We start from the raw sequence: 22,560 nt of genomic DNA, 5'->3' as shown, positions 1-22,560 counted from the left end.
CGCTTTTCAACAATTTCCCAGAAGGGTCATTTTACTCTCACACCTTCAAAATCTTATTCTCATATTCTTTTTACTCTCTCTCTTTCTCTCTCTCTCTCTCTCTCTCTCTATATATATATATATATATGTAGGGTTTATGCGAGAACCACCTTTATTGCGAAAATCACTAGAACCAATGTGAATGCAACAAAATAAACCCACTACACCACCCAAAACCTAATTCCCCACCCCCCCCAAAGAAAAAAAAAAAAAAAAACCCTTACACCCTCCCCCCAAGCTAAATGTTAAAAACTAAACTATAAAGCTGAACCCCACAAAAAACCTAAAAAAAACCCAACCCCCCCCCCCCCCCCCAAAAAAAAAAAAAAAAAAAAAAAAAAAAAAAAAAACCTAAACCCCACACCCAAGCTAAATGCTAAAAACTAAACCATAAAGCTAAATTCTCCAAAAATCTAAAAAACTTGTGTTTACATTGTTTCTCGCAATAAAGGGTGGTTCCTAACAGATTTTTCTCCTATATATAAGCACTAGTACAAAAAAGGGCAGCTAATAGGACGGTTTTTTAATCAAATAAGTCGTTTAACAAACCGTCTTTAAAAATAACGTAGTTTTTGATAAATGACCGTCTCTTATTAATTGATACCAAAAACTACAGTCCATATAACCGTCTTAAAAGCACTTGATTTGGTTTCGTCTTTTTATGCAAATATTGGGCAAATACCACGGTATTGGGCAAATAAGATGGTTGATTTGGTTTCGCAAATAAGACGGTTCAATAGTTAAATAAGACGGATTTACTTTATTTACCGTCAATTTAATTCAACGATTTAATATTTTTCTAGTTTATCATTAAGTTAATTCACCACTTTATTTTATTTTACCATTAGTTTAATTCACAAATACTTGATTAGATTCAATTTCATTTTAATTAGAATAGCCTATAAACACATAAAACAAATAAAACAACATAACAAAATGAACCATATAATTAAAATAGCCGAATCATCCATTTTGACCCATTGTCTAAAGTAATCATTTAAACATAGTAAAAAAAACATCCAAGCATATTCAGTTTAACAAAAACAGAAACTAGCATCTAAAAACCTCCTTAGAGGTACTTCAACATCCTTTTATCATCCAAGATAACCACAAGCCCCCTCGACCACCGGCTAGCTAGAATTCCTTTGACACTGATCAAAACGCAGAAAATTGGCTATTAGCAACCATTAAAGAGTAAGATAAACCAGGATCCCATGGTTGGAATCATGAGGACATAGCAAATCCGAAAATATAACATAAGTCATACCAACTAGAGTCAACATCAACACAAATCCCTTTAGTACTCGTAGGAACCCCTAATATATAAGATATCTATTTTGTCAAATGCTTTTAGGCGCACCTAGGCCTTGTGGTCAAAACGAATGAACAGGTCAAAGTATATTAACCATCTGTGTAATTGACTCTCCATATATAGAATAAAAAGACTATTCCGGGGCTCACTCAAGTGTTCTAAACCAATAGTTATAAAAAAAATGAAGAAAAAGGTACTTAAAAAAGAGTAGCATTCTAATATACTTACCTTCGTTCATCCTCCTCGCCATGACGAAAAGATGATATGAACACCTTTAAAGTACGCTCTACAAATTCGTTAATTTTGACGAACCATTCTAGTTTTATTTACCAGCTAAAACATAAAGATAGATAAAAGTTAGATTACAGTTTAATATACATTGTAGTTAAACATATATAAGTTTGAGTGTATAAATATACTTACCATGTGTTCTCTGTTGCAAATCACAAAATCATATATGGCCATCATGACACAATAACCGCACTCCCATCCGTTAGGTTGTAGACGACACTAAATAATAAATTGAATTAACAAGTAATTAATTAAAATATATTAATAAATATCTTGAATGAAAGATAACTTACATCAACCTTATCCCAAGTTATTTTCTGTTTTATGGCCTTTTCAAATATATGTGTAATCCCGTAATCTGGAGGCTCCTTTAAACTTTTTTTTGAATCAAAGAGGTAACCCATCCAAGTATTATATATAGGATGATGTTGAAGTACAACCAATACCCAATGTTTGCTGCATGCGTAGGAAAATGATCTGATTTAAACAACACTTAATAAATAAAAATGAAAACAATATTATAACATAACTAAAACTAATACCCGGCTATATGTGGTGCCATAAACCATTGTTTGTCCTTATGGAAAGAGATGACATTTCTGATGTGGTCGATCACAAATTCAACATCGTCTGAGATAAGACCACCCTCAATATTACGGGGATGAAAATATGCGGTATTATTTAAACCCTCTGGTCCCCAGTTGCATATAAATACCTAAAATATAAGTAGCAAAAAAAACATGATAAGGTTAGTAACATTCAGTTTTATTGTAAAAACTAATAGCATAAAATATTTATACAAAAACTAGTCAAACATACATTGTAAACCAATGCACAGAGCAAGCATTTATCCAGTCGTTGACACATAACTGTATAACTGCCTCAAATTCAACTGTCTCTTCAATACGTTCCTCATACATCCCTGTCGGCGAAGTAAAAACTATAGACAAGGCTTTATCAGATTGAATCGCCAGTTGTTGCGCTAATTCATATATGCTTTGAGGCCTTGCCCTCGCCTTTTCTAAAAGATTTAATACTTTTGTTTTTTTTTCTTTTAAAGGGTTAGACGCAACAACAGGCTCAGTAGGTTTACAAGCACGAACGGTCTCATCAGGTTTAGAAAAAGAAACATGCTCTGTTGTATTCTGAGAAAACTGCTTATCAGCGAACTGCATTAACCAATAACGATATTAGTACACAAATAAATATACACATATATAAATAATGTGATTACCAGCTGATTAAAAGCCTCCTCGTCTTGTAATGCATTCGAGTAAATTTGATACTCGTTTCTTTCATTTGGGATCGTTTGTTGTTGGTGAGCAGATGTTGCATCAAACTACATTGCCAAAACAGATACTTTTATATATCAAGTAGTTATTAAAATAATTATATATATTAAAAGCTACCTGTGGCCTATAAAGTGTACTCATAGAATGGTGGGACGGTTCTACGATTTAAGAAACACCTTTGTTTAAAATCTGTATGTTGTGAAGACAAAAACTAATAAAATAAGAGAAACATAAAATAAAAAGAAAAGAACAAAATTTAGTGTAGCAAATTTCCAGGTCTCTTTCTCTATCTCAGCCCATTCGCTTTCTTTACATAGGTGTCCAACACCAAAAAGGAAAAATTAAAACAGTTGTGTGGCAAAAACATAAATCCAAAATCTTCACTGGCGCAAAAGCTTGTTAGCATTTTATATATATAATAATATACCTTTATTGATTTTGCGGACCACTGAATAAAACTTCCTTTTGCGTCTTCCAAAAATTCTACGGCGTCGGGAATACATGACTGAGGCAAAAGACGGATCCCTTCGCAACCTTCAACAACTCTATCTATTTGAACTTTAACGAAACCGTCTATCATTGGGTCGTTATGAATAATCCTCTCAGGACTAGGATGAACACGGCCCATACCTATAACCGTAGGAGCGCCTTGGTCGTAAGGATCCAAAAGTTCACATTTTTAATAGACTGCAAACAATAGCTTTTAGTAAATATATTAAAATTAAAAAAACAAACTTTAACAATAATATTACCAAGATTTCTGTGTACGAACTATCGAACGCATGACTTGAGCCACAAATACCAGGGCTCGCCCCAACTGTTGTTTCCACAGCCTCGCTCTTCTTTTTCTTTGTTTTTAATTCGGAAAACAAGCATTTCGTAGGACCAATCACGCCTGAATATAATCGTGTACACCCCCCATGTTGGTGTCCCTTCCCAATTACCTCCGTAACAACATCCTTTGTAGAATAAGAACCAGCATCCTTCAATTTTTTTTCTATTAAATACTATTAAAAATATGACACAGTTAAAAAATGATTAATATAAATCATGGTTGCAAAAGTCGCTAGACGCTCCATAGTCGGTCGACCAGGGAGTTGAGAGTACTCGGTCTAGGCGGAGAGTATTCGGGGAGTACTCGGACATGTTAAATTATAAAGAAATTACTTGTTGGAGATTAAATATATGTAAAGTAACATAAATTTACTAATATTTATAATAAAATATGTGAAAATGATATTTACTCCTTAATATGATAGGCATAGAAATTATGTTTTATTATTATTTAAATCAAACTAGGCCCGAGTTGACCTACTAGATCCAATTCTGGCCAAGGTTGACCACGTTTGACCAACTCCGAGTAATTAGGCGGAGTCGAAGAAAGTCGGCTCGGCAGCCTACCTTGTAGCGACTACCCGGAGAGTACTCGGCCTTGGAAACCTTGTTTTACAACCATGATATAAATAGATAGAACAAATATGTAGATGCTTACCAATTTTTTAAGTGTTCTTTTCAATTCTCCTTCTGATACAAAGTGTTCACTAAGTTCATATAACTTTGTAACTGGATTGAAAGGCGCTCTACTAACGGTATACATTTTAGAACGGTCATCTTGAATAAGATCTAAAATTGGATAACTTGAAACAAGCTGATTCCATCTACTTTCAACATGGGGCTCGAATCCAGAAAATCCACAACGTCCTACATGCGAAGGGTCAGTGTTCTGTTCTGCACTTTTCTTTGCTTTTAGGCTTGTTTCCTTCATAAAATATTACAATAAGTGTATATAGTTATATAATAATAATCTATCTCTTATACTAAAGCAAAATAATGGTTGACTATTTGACCATGATCTGGCTATTCTCTTTGGCCAGAGAATTGGGATTTTAGGCGGCAAAATGTTTTCTCTCCTTTCTCATTCAGTTTCATGAGCGGCAAATGGATTTTAGGCATTCTCCGTCATTCAATATGAAACCGCTCATATGCTATTCATATGAAAACTGCAATCAATCATCAATCAGTTGAAAATCTTCTCCAAAACCTTTAATACCTTTCCATTATTATCGCATATGTACAGTTTATGTTCAATCGGATATTCAAACGCCAAATCGCTTCATCGGTCTTTGAATCTGAATCATCAGTTAGTATTTTATTGCAATTGCTTCTTATGTTATGGATTATGTTGATATATGTTCGGATTGGAGCTCTGATTGTGTGTTTTTATTAGTTATAAGAAAGCCCTAATTTCCTTTGTCTTAATTTGTATGTTGTTGCTGATTAACATTTTGATTTTTTTTGTTTGCAGAGCTCATGTGCTTTTTTGAATCTATCTATCTCTGAACGATTAAGGGAGAAAGCTGTTGAAGAGGTTATACCTTTTTGAATCTCAAATAGATTATTATTTTTCTTATGGATTATTCTGTTGTGGAACCTAATTTAATGTATTTGATTGCCCCAAATCTCAGTCTCATGCACCAACTACCAGGTATGTTCTTCTCGATCCTCTCAAATTGTGATTGATGATGTTTGTCCGTGTTTTTCTTCTAAAGTAACTGACCGTGTTTGAGATTTTGCGTTATTTTGATTTATGTAAGTTCATCATTTAGGATATCAAATAAATCGAGTTACCTAAATCATTTGTTTTTTCAGAATTCCTTTCTATGCTAAGTTTTTCTAAAAGCCCCAAATCTGATTAGTTTTCTAAGAGTCCTAAACTTTGTGATCATAAGGATTCAATTTACTTCAGATCTACTCATTTGCATACACTATCTCCAATGACATTACTTATTAAAAATTTGATCATGATTGTCAAAATCTGAAATAAGCAGTGAAGCCATCAAAAATATTTGGGATTTCACTTAGAAAGGTATATCATCTTTTAAAATTTCAGTATAAAGTTCTTTAAAGAATGGAATCATGTTTAATCAGTATTGACTTCCTCTATCCAGGTTCAAACACCATAGGACATCACAGGGTTGGAGTATTTGCTGCAATGATGGATGTGTTAAACCGAAATGCTTCCCAAACAAATACATCATATTTTTTTAATTAGATTGTGTTAGGATGGTTGCAACACATCTCATATACATAGAGAAAGATCACCCATTTTAGGCATTTTTGTTAGTCTGCAACTACTTATTGAGTCAAATGAAGAAAATGGTTTCGGTGGGTATTATAATTTTATAATCTTTCATATAGTTTTAAGGAGTTAATATTTTTTTTCTTTTTGCAAATGAGAGTAATATACTAAACGGGACATTCTTTTTTTGCAAATGGAGTTAATTATAATCTTTCATATTTTTTTCTTTTTCTTTCTCGATTGTGCACTTTTGTATAGTACTACCTCAAGTATATACCAAATGGGTCATTCTTTTTGTTGCATACTTGTGCTCATAATCCTACTAGAGTTGATACTATAACTGAAAAATGGTTAACGGGTCAGAACGAGTTGGGTTGGTTGTGCCAACCCTTAAACACACATTCTAATACATTTTTTTTTAATTTGTAATATGCTAAGGACAATCCTTATGCCAGAAATTTAGAAGACCTGCGTGATGCAGGTTAATAGCTTCTTGTGACGCTGATAGTGAGTTTTCTTAAATAAAGTGAAGTTTTCATTTGCAGGTACGTATATATCATTCTCTTTTGGTGAAACTATTGTTTGCGGAAGGGAAGGGCTGGCCATCGTTAGACTTCGGATTTCACCAAGAAAAACTTTTTTCTCCTCCCTCTCAAGCATCATCATCATCATCTGTGTTTGGTGTTTTCCTGTGAGTTGCAATCGTCAACACCTCAACGGATCATCTTCATCTGTGTGTTTGAGGAATCAGGTATAATTTTGTAATAAGTTGTATTCATATATTAGAAACGTAGTCATTAAAATTTGTTGTCTATAGGAACTCAAATAATAGAGAACACCTAATGCTTTTTTAAATAAGAACTATGTATGGTATTCATTATTTTTATGGACCAAGGGATTATTTATTGATACTATTCATATATTGGTATGTCGAAGTGACTCGAGGTGTGTTATTCTTTTAAAACCGTTGAAATATAATATTATTATTTATTTATAGTTAAGTTTTTATTTTGTATTTGCAGGTGTATGGACTCATCATTAGTACGAAAAGGCTTTGTTCGAGGTTCTATGACGGTTGTTATCAACAGAAATATGTAAACAATATGTTGGAAGTTGTTGTTGATGGTACCTGGAAAGTATGCTCTGTAGCTTGTGGACCAATCCAGTTTCCTGCCTTTAACGGTAATTTTCGAAATCAAAAGTTGTTGCCTATATTATTATTAATTTACCAATCAATTATTATTACTTTTTTTTTATTTTTATTTTTTCAAATTTTAGGTGACCTGATTTGCACGCTATATCATGAACTTTATAGTGGTGTAGACCATATTTTAACATTCGAATACTGCCCAAACTCATGCAACTCTAATGGTGACTGTGTTGGTGGTATATATCACTGTTTTCTCGGTTTTAATGGCCACGGTTGTAGAAAACTTAAGTATCCCTTTTCAAATGTATATCATTAAGTGAATTGATTTGCATTTGGGTTGTTTTTATATAATATATTTATAGGGTCCTGGCCGATCAATTGCAGCGGAAATGGGGAGTGCCTAAAAAATGGTATCTGTGAATGTGCAAATGGTTACGCAGGGATTTATTGCTTAACATGTGAGTTTTCGTGTAAATTAGAAAGTATGTTGGCTTACGTTGTTTACCCTTTTTATTGTTTCACCAAACCTTTGTGGACTCATCGTAATTGATGAATTTTATAACACTAATATACATCATCTTTGTATGTTAGTTAGTAGGTCTTTGGTGTTATGTAGTTATAGATTCTTACATTAAGGACCTGTTTCACTTTTCATAGTATCTCTCATTTGCCTGTTAAAGATTCTAACTTGATTAGGTTGCTTAAATATTCATTTAGAGGACAACTATTTAGAATATTAGCGACTTTTTATTTTTTTACCACCGTCTCTCTCAATCCATCTTCAGATCATCTTCATTCGCTATGAAGTTGTTTTTTTACTCGATGACTACGTTGTGGATTCATAGGATTTAAGGTAAGACTCATCTCATATTTGACATTGTTTAATCGATTCTTAAGCATCATACGAGTTTACATTAAGTTGTTTTCCTCTTATTCAAGTTATGTTTACGGTATCCCTGGATTGATACATGCCCGACGTTCTCCTTCACCTAAATCTTGCTTCATGCTTACAGGTTTTATTGTGAGCAGGCTTGATAGGCTGCATTCCAAGGTAATGAATTCTAACTCTGATGCACTGATTATTTTACTTCTTATATGTACATTTGGGGTTTGGCGGTTACGAATTAGGCTCCTAGGTTGTTGATTGCTAACTTTGTCTTTGTCTCTGTACTTTTGTGCACGTCTTGGTTTTGAATTATGGTTTCTATGGGTTGTCAATCTTTTTTTGTCTAAGACTGAAGAACGTCATCTTAAACCCTTTTGTTAGCGGCTATCAATTTGTAAACATTTTGGAAAGTGCATTTCCATATAGTAAAATTTTACAATCATTGAAATGTCCACTATAAGTATCATAGCATATTCTTAACTCGTGATTTTGGATTCATGTGTTGGTACTTGGTTTCTTAATTTATGTGTAAACTTTGCACAAATCATATTCATATAGTACTTTCTTTTATTTGTTATTGCATACGTAATACACATGGAAAATACCTTATTTAGTTCTTATTTGTTGTACAAATAGTTTGACGAGAGTGTTTCAAGAATGACTTCTAAACACTTTTATGAAGATTAAGATACAAGTTTACTATTTTGCGCCAAATGTTTGTAGTTTTTTATGGCAGATGTGAGTAACTAAAAAATGGATGGGTTTTTATATTTAGAACTTTTTTAGTTCTTGATATTGGTAGGATTTAGTTTAAAACTATTTTTTAAAGATAAAACAATGTTTTATTTTTGAACCGGTGTATTACATTACACGGGGGTAACGAGTAAAACTTGGTTAAATTTTGTAATTTTGAATCTGTGAGATATCATATATTATGATTATTTTTAATAATTAAGCTTACACATACACGGGTTAAATGAGTAAAACTTGGTGGAGCAATTTTCAAATACTACAACTTTAAGGCCTAATAATATGTGTGTGTGAGAGCTTATTTTTTTAATAATCATAACATATGTGTTTTATGGAAACTATAAATGCGATGAGGTGGCTTTTCTTATTTCCTTTCACTATACACATGTCGACTTCCAGCTAAAAATAACTTCTGCTTCATATGGTTGTTATCATTAACATGGATTGAAAAGCTAAGCTTTTTTAAAATAATATCTTATACACTTTATTGAAATTTTTTTACACATCGTATTATGTTTATTCTATTATAGAACATCCAAAGTTGTATAAGGAGATGTTAGAGAGATTTATGAACTATTTGAATAATTTTCCATTATACATATAACTATCTCTTTACTGTTAAAGATTTTTGTTATTCATTTGTCATTTACAAGACGTTCACTTGCTAAGCCCGTGTACACATTTCTTTTATTTCAATGTTTATGTTAACACTATTAAATATAATATAATATATTTTGAGCAACCCGTGTAACACACGGGTACTTAAAATATATTTCAACGTATATAAAATTAAATTTTTACTTCACAATTTTAAATGATTTAGCTTTCCTGTTTAGCCACCTGTGTAACACACAGGTATTTAGTAAGAAGATAATGATTGTAATCAACTTTACAACTTGAAAATTTGACAAAAAAAGTGTTTGCGGGTTGGGCTAAGCCTTTTTGCCAACGGTTTGATTGTGTTATCCCTTAAGAGTAATCATTTCGACCTGTTAATTAGCATAAATGACGTGTATGCAAATCTTTATTGTTTTGGATTATTTTGATAAGATTTCTTTATCAGTGTAAATTGACATTATATCAGCTGCAGTTGGAGGCAGGAACGGCAGTGGAAGCTGGTCACATTATAGCTGCAGTTGGAGGCAGGAACGGCAGTGGAAGCTGGTCACATTATATCAACTACAGCTGGAGGCAGGAACGGAGAATGAAAAATTTGAAATGTAATCGTTAATTAATTTTTATAAGATATTATTTATCTTGATATTCGAACAAACCTGTAATAAATTATTTACGTATTAAAGTATAATTTTTTTGTTGTTTAGCCACCCCTGTATTACACGGGACTTAGACTAGTATTAATAATAAATGCACATGTTACCTTCCATTCTTCACAATCAACAATAGCAACAAAAGAACCCCAAAGTTCCGAGTCTAGGTAATCGTACTTTTCAAAGGGATCATTACTTGTATCATTTTCAGGGGTTTTGTCTTTATCTTTATCGGGAGATTCATCTTTATAAACGTAATTTTTTTCTAAGTTTGTAACGAAACTTCCTCATTATGCTCTTCGCCTTTGATAATGTAACTGTTTTTCCAAGGTCATCAGTAATCTTCCATGTTGCCTACATATTAAAATTAACAATAAACATGAACAAGAATTAAACATGACAACATAGAATTCGAAAGCTTTTGCCTTTTTTTTTAAATTAACCAATATAATTTTCTAAATTAGAAGGAAAAGGAAGAAAGCTATACCTTCGCATATTCCCAAAGATCTTCATATAGTTTAGGGTTTACATGTTTGACGAATTTATTGTACGGAACCGTTTTCTTAACTTCCACACCAATAAAGGACATAAACCTTCCAGCATTCTTACCTATCGCTCTACCCGTCTTGTCAAAATCAACAGTGCATTCTTCGGGATGCAAAAGCTTTTTCTTGCATTTGGAAACTCCTCTTTTTTTCTTTTCAGACATTTTCAAAACTTGATTTCTAGAAAAAAAAACACACAATATGGAAAGTGATGTGTTGTGTGTGACAAATAGACAAGTAGAGGTCAAGTTGAGTATGACACTTCCACCATCTTTAAATATATATTCCACACCATGAAGTTTTTCACAAATATATTTTTTCTAAAGCATATTTATTAAAAATAAAATATATCATCACATGATGCATGCTTAAGATACTTTAATATATTCCAATGCTTTAAACAACCCAAATCAAATAATTGAACTGAAGTGAATTGAGTCACATTCAACAATCAATTTACAAATAAAAACCGAATCAAGGGAGAAACACTCATTTTATAATCAGGGAACTATATCATACATTATCTTCAATTGATGTCACAAAAAACTAATCAGAGAAAAAACTTGATTTTACAATTACATACATAAGACAAGAAGACCAGTTGAGGTTTGAGTTAAATCAATAAAACTACTTATTCTTAAACCACTTATAACAATCATCAAGCAAGTCAATCATTAAGCAAGTTATCAAAAAAAAAAAAATCAAAATTTTACAAAACTAGTAGCAGAACCAAGGTCAAACCTAAAAAAGAAGAAACATCGACTATAATACGAAGAACAATCATCATCATACTAAGATTGCAGGTAGAGATTGGAGATAACTTACAAAGATTGCAGATTATTGAGGGGCTTGGAAATGATTATCGATGACGGCGGAATGATGAACAGTTAATTTGGGGGAGTATATGACGAAAGAAAGTTAAAACCTTAATTAATAATTTGAGGGAGTACATATGATGAAAAAAGTTAAAACGTTAATTAATTCCCGCTGTATAAAAATTGCCGCTTAAATTTTTCACGGTGAGCTTTTTTCTTTTATGTTTTCGTTAATTAATAACTATTATTATTTAAGAGGAAATCTATTAAGAGATCTTCGAGGCTGAAGTTTATTTACATCTAAAATACCAATAGGAAAAAAGAAGAAGAAATTAAACATAAAAGATAATATTAAACTTATTTTAGGTCTTACTAACAACAACCTTTAGAGTTACAGTATTAATATAAATATATTTTTAAGAAGGTTATTTTTAACAGTATCTTTTATTGATTTAGTTGATCCAAGCCTTGCATCTCCTTATCTGTTTCTTTTGCTTTTAACACCTTGCTATAGTTTTGCTACAATTATTTGTGAATTATTATTATTATTATTATTATTATTATTATTATTATTATTATTATTATGATTATTATTATTATTTAAATATTATCTGATGAAGAGCTAATTTCTATTGGTTACACAGATGTAGTTTTATTGGTGAAGGGGGCGGTTGATAAAACGTGTCATCTTGTGCTTTAATTCCAACATATTTCACATTTTTTATCTTCATGTTAGTTTGGTTTTTTTTCTTTTAACAATTTACTAATTTTAATTATATATGTAAAATCATAATTTGAGATGTTAGGATACAAGTTATGCACTTATTTCTATTAGGGGTGTAAACGAGTCGGGCCAAGCCTGAGCTCGGCTTGGTTTGAGCCTACTTATTTTAACTCGACCTCAGCTCGTGAGTAAAACCCAAAGTTCAGGGTCGGTTCGGATCAGGCTCGATTTATTTTGAGAAGAACCTCAAACGAGTTAAAAGCTCGGCTCGAGCTCGCTTAAATGAGCCAAAGCTTGGACTTGGGGTCGTTAAGGCTCGACACTTGAGCCTCTAGGCTTGTTCACACTCCTAATCTCCATCAATATTTTTTATTAACTAATAATACGATTTAAAAAAGATACACGTTAACATATAAAGAATTTTAGCTTACGCTCCATTAAGAATGTGATTGTCTTCCCTGACAAGACAACGAGCACTTTGTAGTGATTGAGTAGATAATGGAGCCTAAATTAACTTTTAATATAAAAAAATTTGGAAACAAAGAACATAAAAAAAACGCATCCATCATATGACATTTTTAAGAAAGCTAAATCATAGTTTCATCAAAGAGAAACATTGTTATAGAATAAGAACGTAGAATATAACCGATTTAGCGACAAATACCCTTCGTCATCGTTAGATCATAAGTATCATCATCTTGTCCTGAAAAAAATAAACTTTTATTAATAAATTAACATTAATTTAATTAATTATATAGAAAGAAAATATATGTATATGATTAATATAAACCTTTTTGGTTTGGGCTTATAACACCCGACTCATTAAAAACAATATTAAATTACTTTGTGGAAATAGGCCCAGATTTTTTTTTCTTACTTAATAAAGTTTATTATTCCATAAATATATTAATCCACATATTCGGATTAATAAAACATTTACAAATGCCCATTCAGAAAATTTCGCCATGACCCGTTTGCAAAACGATCATTCCTTACGAAGACAAAACCTGCTTAATAACCAAAGTCGAAAGTTTTATAAAACAAACATAACCAACTACTACATTGACATACTAGCGCTTAGCTAAAACAAACACTGAAGTTAAACTCCAAAATGTAAATAACTAGGTCAAGTTGACCCGATAAGAACCCATATACTTAGTGAATAAATCATCACTAAATCTTTCCATAGTTGACCCGCTTCCAAGACTTGAGCACTTTCGCCTTTCTACCACCCGAATCTGTCATATAACATTATCATATCATTAGCCTCGACCGAGAAACTCTATATATATATATATATCTACGGTAATCATAACAATGACAAATATATTGAGTGAACCGGATTATTGGTGAACGACTTTTGAGTTCTTTTCTTCTTGCATGTTACCGGTTCAAGCCACCCCGTTGTTTCTCATAACTTGTCTATCCGTTCATTGTTTTCAAACATATCACCTACATTGAAGATACAAAAAATTAGCTTTTGCTAAGTGAGGACTCGTAATATTATATTTTTTTTGTATCAAACATAAAGGAGGTTTTTTTTAATGCTCATGACGCCCAACAAAACAACGTCGAGCCTCCACTTCATTATCTCAAGTCATGCATTCCGTAATTTTCTCCTTTCTAATCCGGGAGCCTTTTATCCATATCTCATGTATATCCCTGCTAACATAGAGTCAAGGGCACTTCAAAGGAAACCATTATTAAAGCAATCCGGGCAATATAAATAAAATAGTAAACCGTCGCATAACTATATTGTAATTCATTAAACAACATATACGCTTATCAACGGTCATTTTACTTAACCTACTCTTAAAAATTCATGTATGTATTCATAACATACTCAATTAGGTCACATATGTTTAACGACACAAGTGTCATTCATTTATAAGCACTACTCAATAATCACGTATGTTTGCACATACGGGTCACAACACCAATGACTTCTTAATTTAGCATGCATACCCCATATTCAAGGAATCACTCATTTCAACTCATGTAAATATATATAATCACATTAAGGTTTACAACAATAACAAAATCACATCCAATGGATTCTTTGTAAATTCCCCAAGATTATGCAAGTACTATAAAATTCATATTTTTCAATCTTAGTAGTTCAGTGTTTTCCCCCATTTACAATAAATATTTCACTTCAAACTAAAATTCTTAGTGACGGGGACTCAGAGACCTTTCCGTGGACATAAAATACGCCCCGAACGGACATTCAGTTGATTTACTATGAATTTTTAAAGATTGGTAAAAATATGGAAATAAGCTGAATTTTCAGCACTTTGGTCTCTCGACCCATTAACAATTTGCACTATTTTTCAGTGGTTTTAAACCCCAAAAACATAATAAAAACAATACGTTATTGTTAAATCGAACCCCAATTACACCGTCCACCTTAACTATAAAGTTTCAAGTTAACAAGAATACTATTTAATTCAATTCGAATCCAAACACATTCGAGTCACTCACCTTCGCCCGTAGGAGTGTTGTTGCTTTATCACCCGTTTGACCCGTTGACATCCAAACGTTATCTCACCTATCTTGACAGCAAATCAAACTTGCAAATCATTAGAACACATAGCATGGGCATTCATCTCATAATACCTACGTATTTATCTAACCCATCATCAAACATATGTTCTAGAACGTTATTTATTTATTTTTTTTTACCTCAAACTTGTTAATTCGTTTATCATCGCCCATTTGACCCATTATCCCGCATTTGTGTTTGGTCATAATATACGGGTCATTTTCACCATAATTTCATCAATTAACCAATAGGTATAAGTTTTAGTTATAATCCAACCCAATTAACCCATTCACTTAAGTGATCCGTTTGGGTGATTAAGCGATATTAACATTTACATATGTTCTTTATGTTAATCCCATTCACCATTAGATTCACTAAAGCTTTAGGTTTACTAAACATCAATTTGTTATTAGTAAATCATTTACATCAAGAAAACATGACAAATCTTTCAAAATCTTACTTTTATTTTGGTTTGGGCATTTAATCAAACACCTTGTGGGCATAAACTAAGATTCACCATTTCTTTACTCCTATGAACTCCCACACCCTCAATTCACCCATAAGGATGTCTACTTTCTTTGTAATTCCCAACTTGTACCATCTTTCATGTTTTTAAATGAAATCACTATTGTTTTTAGATTCACAAGTTCTGTTCACATTTGTGTCAGCAAATATACATGTTTTTCATTCTACCTTTCTAATTTGTTAAACTTAGTAGTTAAATCTTTACATGCAATATAAATAAATGATTTCAAACTACATCTAATCTTTCTAATATATCGATTAAGGTTTCTACATCCAGAAGTCAAGCATCAAAACCATAAAATTTCAGTTTTATTCAACAATAAAACATAAGAACCCTAACCCATGAGTTTTTACTATCAAAACATAGAGGATTACTTACCATTATCCATAGAAATCGAGAAGGATGATAGAATCAAGCTCCAATCTCGTTAATTCTTCTTCAATTTGAGAAATTGACCCCCATATAGGGGGTTTTCCCTTCCTGCGACCTGAACCAGAAGGTTCGACCTCCACCTTTTTTTTATTTATTATTTTTTTTTGTTTTATTTCCTTTTCATTGCAACTTGTTATTTTCTTACCTCATTTATTATTTTTACCAAGTTTAGTCCTCAAAGTCATACAATCTTATAAATAATAGATTCAATCTTTTATTCTCCTCTCACTCATGGCCATTTAACTCCGTTTATAATAAACTGTATTATCGTATTTTTATAAAATACTATTTCACCCGCCTTTAAATTATTTTTAAGGAGTGTATATGTTTATTTAAAACATATGTTATTCCTTATGAAAAATCCGGATGTTACGAATTCCTATCTCGCCAATATAAACTCATTTTAGAGATTTAATACATGCATTTCAAATATATTTTAATCTCATGAGAAATCGGGATGTTACAGGGCTGCTTTTTCGATAGATATCCCTTCGTCGTGGTCAGATCATTGTAAGTATGAGGTGCCAATTGTGATATAGTCATTACTCTGTTGAATACTGACAGAAAATGGTGGTAATTCGTCACACTGATTGTATTCTTCCTCGTCGTCAACATCATCAACACCAAGAATACGTCGCTTACCTTGTAATACTATATGGTATCTTGGTTTGCACGGATCCTTGACAAAAAATACTTGTGTGGCTTGAGTTGCGAGAATAAATGGTTCTGATTTATACCCGTCTGTTGTAAGGTCAACCAGTGTAAAACCATATTCGTCGACGTTAACACCTGTGCGGTTATTGACCCACTTACTTCTAAACAAAGGTATTGTGAATGAAGAATACGATAACTCCCAAATTTCTTGTATGACACCGTAATATGATTCTTTGGCGATTGTCATTTGGTCGACATTTGTTCTTGAGGCTATTTGTGTAACTCCGCTATTTTGCGTTACACTTTTATCATCTTGATTTTTAGTATAAAATGTATAACCGTTAATATCATACCCTTGGTAAGATATTACTCTAAAGTCTGGCCCTATTCCCAACCTCTCCACCGTCTTATCAACATTTGGTTCACCATAAGTTTCCTCCACCTTTTTCTTCAACCAAGCGGAAAACCCCTCGTTATGTTGTTTGGCATACCAATTATCTGACTTGCGCAAGTGTGTCAATCGTAATATTTTCTTGTGTTCATTAACATACGGAGCAATACATGTCATATGTTGTAGAACAGTAAAATGAGCAATTTGTAACTCATCAGATGGTGGGGTGATTAATTGCTTACCAACTCCTCCCACGCCTGCAAGTCGGCCTGAATGACGAGATTTAGGAACACCAATACTTTTGACGCCTTCCAAATAACCTATAAATAAATCAAGTATTAAAAGTGTCATTTATAATTAAGAAAACTAAATTATATTATTGATTTTGTGATAACAATACTGTGCAGAACTCAATTGCCTCTTCAGAAGTATACCCTTGAACAATACTACCCTCTGGTTGATTACGGTTTCTCACATAACCCTTTAACACACCCATATATCTTTCAAAGGGGTACATGTATCCTAGGAATACAGGACCACAAGACTTTATCTCTTTTACGACATGAGATACTAGATGAACCATTATATCAAAGAAAGATGGTGGAAAGTACATCTCTAGTTCACAAAGGGTAATATATATATCCTTCTCCCAATTATCCAAGACTTCGGGATCAATAACCTTTGAGTGAATCATGTCGAAAACAAACAAAGTTTTGTAATTGTATGTCGAACTTCCTCAGGTATCAATCCACGAATTGCAATAGGAATCATATGCGTCATCAAAACATGACAATCATGAGACTTCATGCCAAGTAATTTACAATCTTTCATTGACACCAGACTTTTAATGTTTGCAGAATAATTAGATGGAACTTTAATATCATGCAAACATTGACAAAACTTTCGTTTTTCTTCGCCTGACATAGTATAGCATGCGGGTGGAAGATAAATACTATTGGCTCTCTCAATAGGGGCAAGCTCTTTACGTATTCCCATAGCTTCCATGTCTCTACGGGCATTAATCCCATCTTTAGTTTTTCTAGGAATGTTTAACAATAAACCTAACAAGCTATCACATACATTTTTCTCAATATGCATAACATCCAAGGAATGTAGAACTTCCAAACTTTTCCAGTAAGGTAAATCCCAAAAGATTGACCTTTTTTTCCAGTTATCTCGTTGCTCAGTACGAGATCTTTTTCCTAGAATAGTATTCATATTTTCAACTCGTGAAAATGCATCAAAACTTTTCCTAGCCCTTCCAAGCTCCTCATTTCCGTCAAACTCTTCTGTAAGTCTTCGATAATGGTGATCTCGTGGAAGAAATCGTCGATGTCCCATATACACATTTTTATTGCAATGTTTTAACCTTATAGAGCTTGTTTCGTTTTCACATACAGGACAAGCTTTTTTACCTTTCGTACTATATCCTGACAAATTGGCGTATGCTGGGAAATCACTTATAGTGCAAAGGAGACAAATAAACATCGTTACCAAAATCCGGATAATCATAATCAAAGGAGACAAATAAACATCATTATCATTACCAGGTTCACTTTTTCATAAGCATCGTACATTTCTACACCAGGGCTCCATAGGGCTTTAAGGTCATCAATCAAAGGAAACAAATAAACATCAATATCATTACCAGGTTGTTTTGGACCCTGAATTAGTAATGACATCATTATGTATTTTCTTTTCATGCATAGCCACGGAGGAAGGTTGTAGATGCACAAAAGGACAGGCCATGTACTATGACTACTGCTCATATTTTTGAAAGGATTGATACCGTCTGAACTAAGACTAAATCGTATATTTCTAACCTCGTTACCAAAATCCGGATAATCATAATCAAAGTTTCTCCACTGAGGTGAAGCCGCCACATGTCTTAACTTTCCACCATGCTTACGCTCATCAGAATGCCAACGCAACAACTTTGATTCTTTAGGATTTGCAAATAAACGCTTTAATCTTGGTATAATGGGGAAATACCACAATACTTTAGTCGGTGGTCCATTTTTGGTCACATCGTCATCATATTCACCAGTATCATTTTTACGTTTGTACCTCGATTCACCACATATATAACACGTATGAGTTTTTTCAAACTGGTTTCTGTACAACATACAATCATTCGGACATCCATGTATTCTTTGAACCTCTAATTCCATTGGACACATCAATTTCTTAGCTCGGTATATGGATATGGGTAACTCGTTGTCTTCGGGAAGCATGTCATGTAATAACTCTAATAGACATGTAAAACTCTTATCGCTCCGACTGTAGTGTGTCTTTAAGTTTAAGAGCTTTGACACGGCGCTGAGCTTAGAAAACTTTTTACAACCAACATATAATGGTTTTTTTCATCGTCAAATAATTTTTTTAGTTTTTCTTGATAATTGTCGCAAGAATTGGTTTCCAAATCATTGCACATGTCATTCAAATTGTCATTGGCCGCGTCTAAATAATCATCGTCATCACTAATGTGCGGGCCCTCGTTCTCGTCGTTATAATTAGCTTCTAAATTAATCGAAGATGTGCTACGGTTAGCAAGTGACTCACCATGTTTGGACCAACAAGTATAATTCAACATAAATCCATTTTTCAGCAAATGATACTCGATTTCATTTGTTTATGGAAATTCGGTAATATTTTTACATTCCGTATAAGGACATGTGATGTTTTTTTTCCTTTGTTCACACAATCCTCTTGAGCAGTCTTAAGAAAACTTCGCAAGCCGATCACAAACTCTTGGTTAGTATGTCTGATTTCGTACTTCCAATAATTACGATCCATCTGAACTGAATAATTGAATAAAAAAGCAGTCCGAAAGGGACAATCCAAAATTAATCTCTAATAGAATAATTACAGACGGGTATAAACTAAAGCGTTTCTATATCTAAATGAATGAGTGTAAATAATAATTTAAATTAAATTAAAAACATATAATTCTAATAAACATACCTTGTTGAAGATCCAGGTAAAAGAATGAAGAAGTCCTCAAGTAGAAGAATCTATTAATATAAATGATGAATGCGAATCCTTATTGAAGTTAAAGAAATTAGTTGCATTGAATATAATATAAACATGATTGGTATATTTTTTAATTTCAAAAAGAAATTATGGGATATACAACGTTCGTATAGGTGGGCAGGGAATGCTTTGACTTTTTCTAACCCAATTAACTCTCTACCTTTCTCTAATTAATCTCTTCTAATTAATTTGAATATTCAGGTTCAAAAGATAACTCATGTTCCTTTGGTAGTGAATCATAAAGCTAAAGCAAAAAGTGTCACAAGGAAAAGCGGGTGGCGCCGACCGTGGCATTTCGTTACAATTTCTCCGAATGTCGCCGTATAAACTGAATGTCAACCATCATGGTGAATTAGTTATGTCCTTGAGGACAAGGACATTTTCAACAGCTCAGGAATGATACGTGCCTAGCAGTCTCATGCACATGATGGTGATCATGGGAGGCATAACATGCATCAGTAGTTCCATTTTTATTAGTATTTATTGTGTTATTTATTTACATATATATTATATGTTTAGTAAAACCCATATGGGTTAGAGAGTGTGGCGAACAATAGTGTTCCCACCAATGGGGCTTCATGTTGGGCTCCACCAAAGGAAATTGAGCAGCCTAATGTCCACATTTGTGTGTTATTTTGAGTCCAAACTACATATAATTTACTTTGCTAAATTACAAGGTCTTTTATTTTGAGCAAAAACCACAATTTTATTTACCGAAATTAAATCAACGAAATACATTGATATGCATCACTTGGATTGAGATAAAAAGAATGGTGATTAAAGAAGAGAGAAAAATTATAGAGAAAAATTAAGACCAATTTTCATAATTAATTCATAATCCTCAAAGAAACACATATGACTGATTTTATAATGCATGCCCATTACTCTAAAACTATCCTATGTTCCCGAGTCATTTAACAAGGGAAGGTGAGGGAAGGGGAGAGGAAGGAAATTTTCTCTCCTAATCTCTTTAATTTGTGAGGATGAATATATGGTTATATTTGGTCATATTTTCTTCCCTTTTCTCTCCCCTCCCCCTGTTAAATGAAACTCGGAAACATGATTTTTCATATTTTCATCTCTTTTTTCCCTCCCCTCCCCTTGTTAAATGAGTCTCGGGAACAACCCAACATTTTAGCCAAGAGAAGATGTTATCCGCTATTTACAAATTATATAATAACTAATGTCTTAACCCGCGTTTTGCAGCGGGGGTGAACGTGTGTGGCATTGTTGACACTTACATATGTAGTCATGTACATAAAACGAAACGTAAAGCTATGACAACTTGAATCTAAGTATCCAACCAAAAGAATTACATCATTGTAAAAATAAGCGTAAAAAACCAAAGCTTATTAAAAGAAGAAGTGACATAAAATTTATACCTGAAATATAATAAAATAGTTTATTAAATTAACGTAGATAATAAAACAACCAAGCTATACAAAACTAATATAAAAAACATTATAAAATTCATTAAACATTAAAAATATTAATTAACAATATATGTAAAAAAATATTTCATGTAATCCTTTGTTGAATAATTGAACGCTGATGAAACAACAAACATGTCCCCAAAAAAATATCAAAGTGTGCTCATCCTACTTGTACATATGCATAAAAGAACAGGGGCGGACCTACCGTATAATAAGGGGTAGCCTCCGCTACCCCTTAACACTCCGGTGGTAGTGTAAATTTTGGAAAAATTTGACATTTTTTTAACGTTTTTTCGATTTCGTTACCCCCTTTTTTTTTTAAACATTACCCTTATAACAATTTTCTAAATCCGCCACTGTAAAAGAACTTGTAAATCAAGTATAGTAACTTTTTGTGAGACAACCCCACTTTGCCATTTATTATATATAAGGCAAATTGGAAATAAATAATCCCAACTCACTGTTATTGGCCAATAATAATCCCAACTCATTTAATCACCAATAATAATCCGAACTATTCACTTTTGTTTGTAAAATACTCCCACGTTAAAAAAACACTAACTAGGTTAAAATATTGCTGATGTGGCTTAACATGTGTGGAATGACGTGGCTGGTTAACATCTTACCTGTGTATAAAATGATTATAAGCCTCATTTGCACACACAATCGCACTCTCCTTCAAAACCCTAATTCTACAAATTGGGCAAATTCAGTCGATTGTGTGAGCAAATGAGACTGATAATCATTTTATACACAGGTAAGATGTTAACCAGCCATGTCAGTCCACGCATGTTAAGCCACATCAGCAATATTTTAACCTAGTTAGTGTTTTTTTTAACGTGGGAGTATTTTACAAACAAAAGTGAATAGTTCGGATTATTATTGGTGATTAAATGAGTTGGGATTATTATTGGCCAATAACAGTGAGTTGGGATTATTTATTTCCAATTTGCCTATATATAATTAGTTGTTTATACAATTCTGTACACTCAAAGTTAAATCTCACTCATCTACCTCTATGCTATTCTATGAACACGTTATTAGACCATGCATAATTGTTAATACTCTTTAAAGGGCATTTTTCGTAACGGTTAATGCCTATTTCATTTATTATTTTCCATTATTTTTCTCTTCTTTGAGTATTATTCTAGAAATGTCTCTCCCTTTTCATGCCCCTATAATGCCCAAAGGAACGGTGTTGAGGTGTTATCAAACCATTTCACGCCCATATAATGCCCGTTACACATAGTCTTAGTGATCTATAAAAGCAATGTCGAGTTAATTTGAAAATAATTGCTTTTCCCCGGTGATTCTCAAAGCCTTGACAACTGTCTCTCTCAAGGAAACGCTTTTCAACAATTTCCCAGAAGGGTCATTTTATTTTACTCTGACACCTTC

At 32.8% G+C, this 22,560-nt stretch overlaps 2 protein-coding genes and 1 long non-coding RNA gene across 4 annotated transcripts; all 3 read right to left on the bottom strand.

The window, feature by feature from the left end:
- Window positions 1–10,154: 10,154 nt before the first annotated feature.
- Window positions 10,155–11,541, bottom strand: LOC110934533. The gene is made up of 3 exons (XM_022177513.2): window positions 11,438–11,541; window positions 10,555–10,792; window positions 10,155–10,421 (listed from the first exon to the last, which is right to left on the bottom strand). The coding sequence occupies exons 2-3, from the start codon at window positions 10,774–10,776 to the stop codon at window positions 10,314–10,316; spliced, it is 330 nt and encodes a 109-aa protein (XP_022033205.1). The 5' UTR covers window positions 10,777–10,792; window positions 11,438–11,541; the 3' UTR covers window positions 10,155–10,313.
- Window positions 11,542–13,143: 1,602 nt separating this feature from the next.
- LOC110936101 lies at window positions 13,144–16,105 on the bottom strand. 2 transcript variants are annotated; one of them, XR_002589719.2, is made up of 3 exons: window positions 15,598–16,105; window positions 13,491–14,703; window positions 13,144–13,389 (listed from the first exon to the last, which is right to left on the bottom strand). It is a non-coding gene; the product is annotated as an uncharacterized LOC110936101 (long non-coding RNA). The 2 variants fall into 2 exon arrangements; XR_004890322.1 differs by having other exon boundaries at window positions 13,491–14,699.
- Window positions 16,106–16,156: 51 nt separating this feature from the next.
- LOC110933189 lies at window positions 16,157–18,037 on the bottom strand. Its single transcript, XM_022176423.1, has 2 exons — window positions 17,518–18,037; window positions 16,157–17,016 (listed from the first exon to the last, which is right to left on the bottom strand). The coding sequence occupies exons 1-2, from the start codon at window positions 18,035–18,037 to the stop codon at window positions 16,157–16,159; spliced, it is 1,380 nt and encodes a 459-aa protein (XP_022032115.1).
- Between the last annotated feature and the right edge of the window lie 4,523 nt (window positions 18,038–22,560).

Source organism: Helianthus annuus, chromosome 4, assembly GCF_002127325.2.
Source record: "Helianthus annuus cultivar XRQ/B chromosome 4, HanXRQr2.0-SUNRISE, whole genome shotgun sequence".
In the NCBI taxonomy this organism is placed as follows: Eukaryota; Viridiplantae; Streptophyta; class Magnoliopsida; order Asterales; family Asteraceae; genus Helianthus; species Helianthus annuus.
Note: the sequence above shows the minus strand (reverse complement) of the source record. Positions and strands in the feature narration are given on the sequence as shown.

What these genes read in the sequence shown, in the direction of transcription:
- LOC110934533 (XM_022177513.2), bottom strand. Translation starts at nt 10,776, where the DNA reads ATGTCTGAAAAGAAAAAAAGAGGAGTTTCCAAATGCAAGAAAAAGCTT. An exon ending in ATCTTTGGGAATATGCGAAG is followed by an intron (nt 10,422 to 10,554) that starts GTATAGCTTTCT and finishes TTTAATATGTAG; the next exon opens with GCAACATGGAAGATTACTGA.
- LOC110933189 (XM_022176423.1), bottom strand. Translation starts at nt 18,037, where the DNA reads ATGGGACATCGACGATTTCTTCCACGAGATCACCATTATCGAAGACTT. An exon ending in TCTGGTGTCAATGAAAGATT is followed by an intron (nt 17,017 to 17,517) that starts GTAAATTACTTG and finishes ATTTATTTATAG; the next exon opens with GTTATTTGGAAGGCGTCAAA.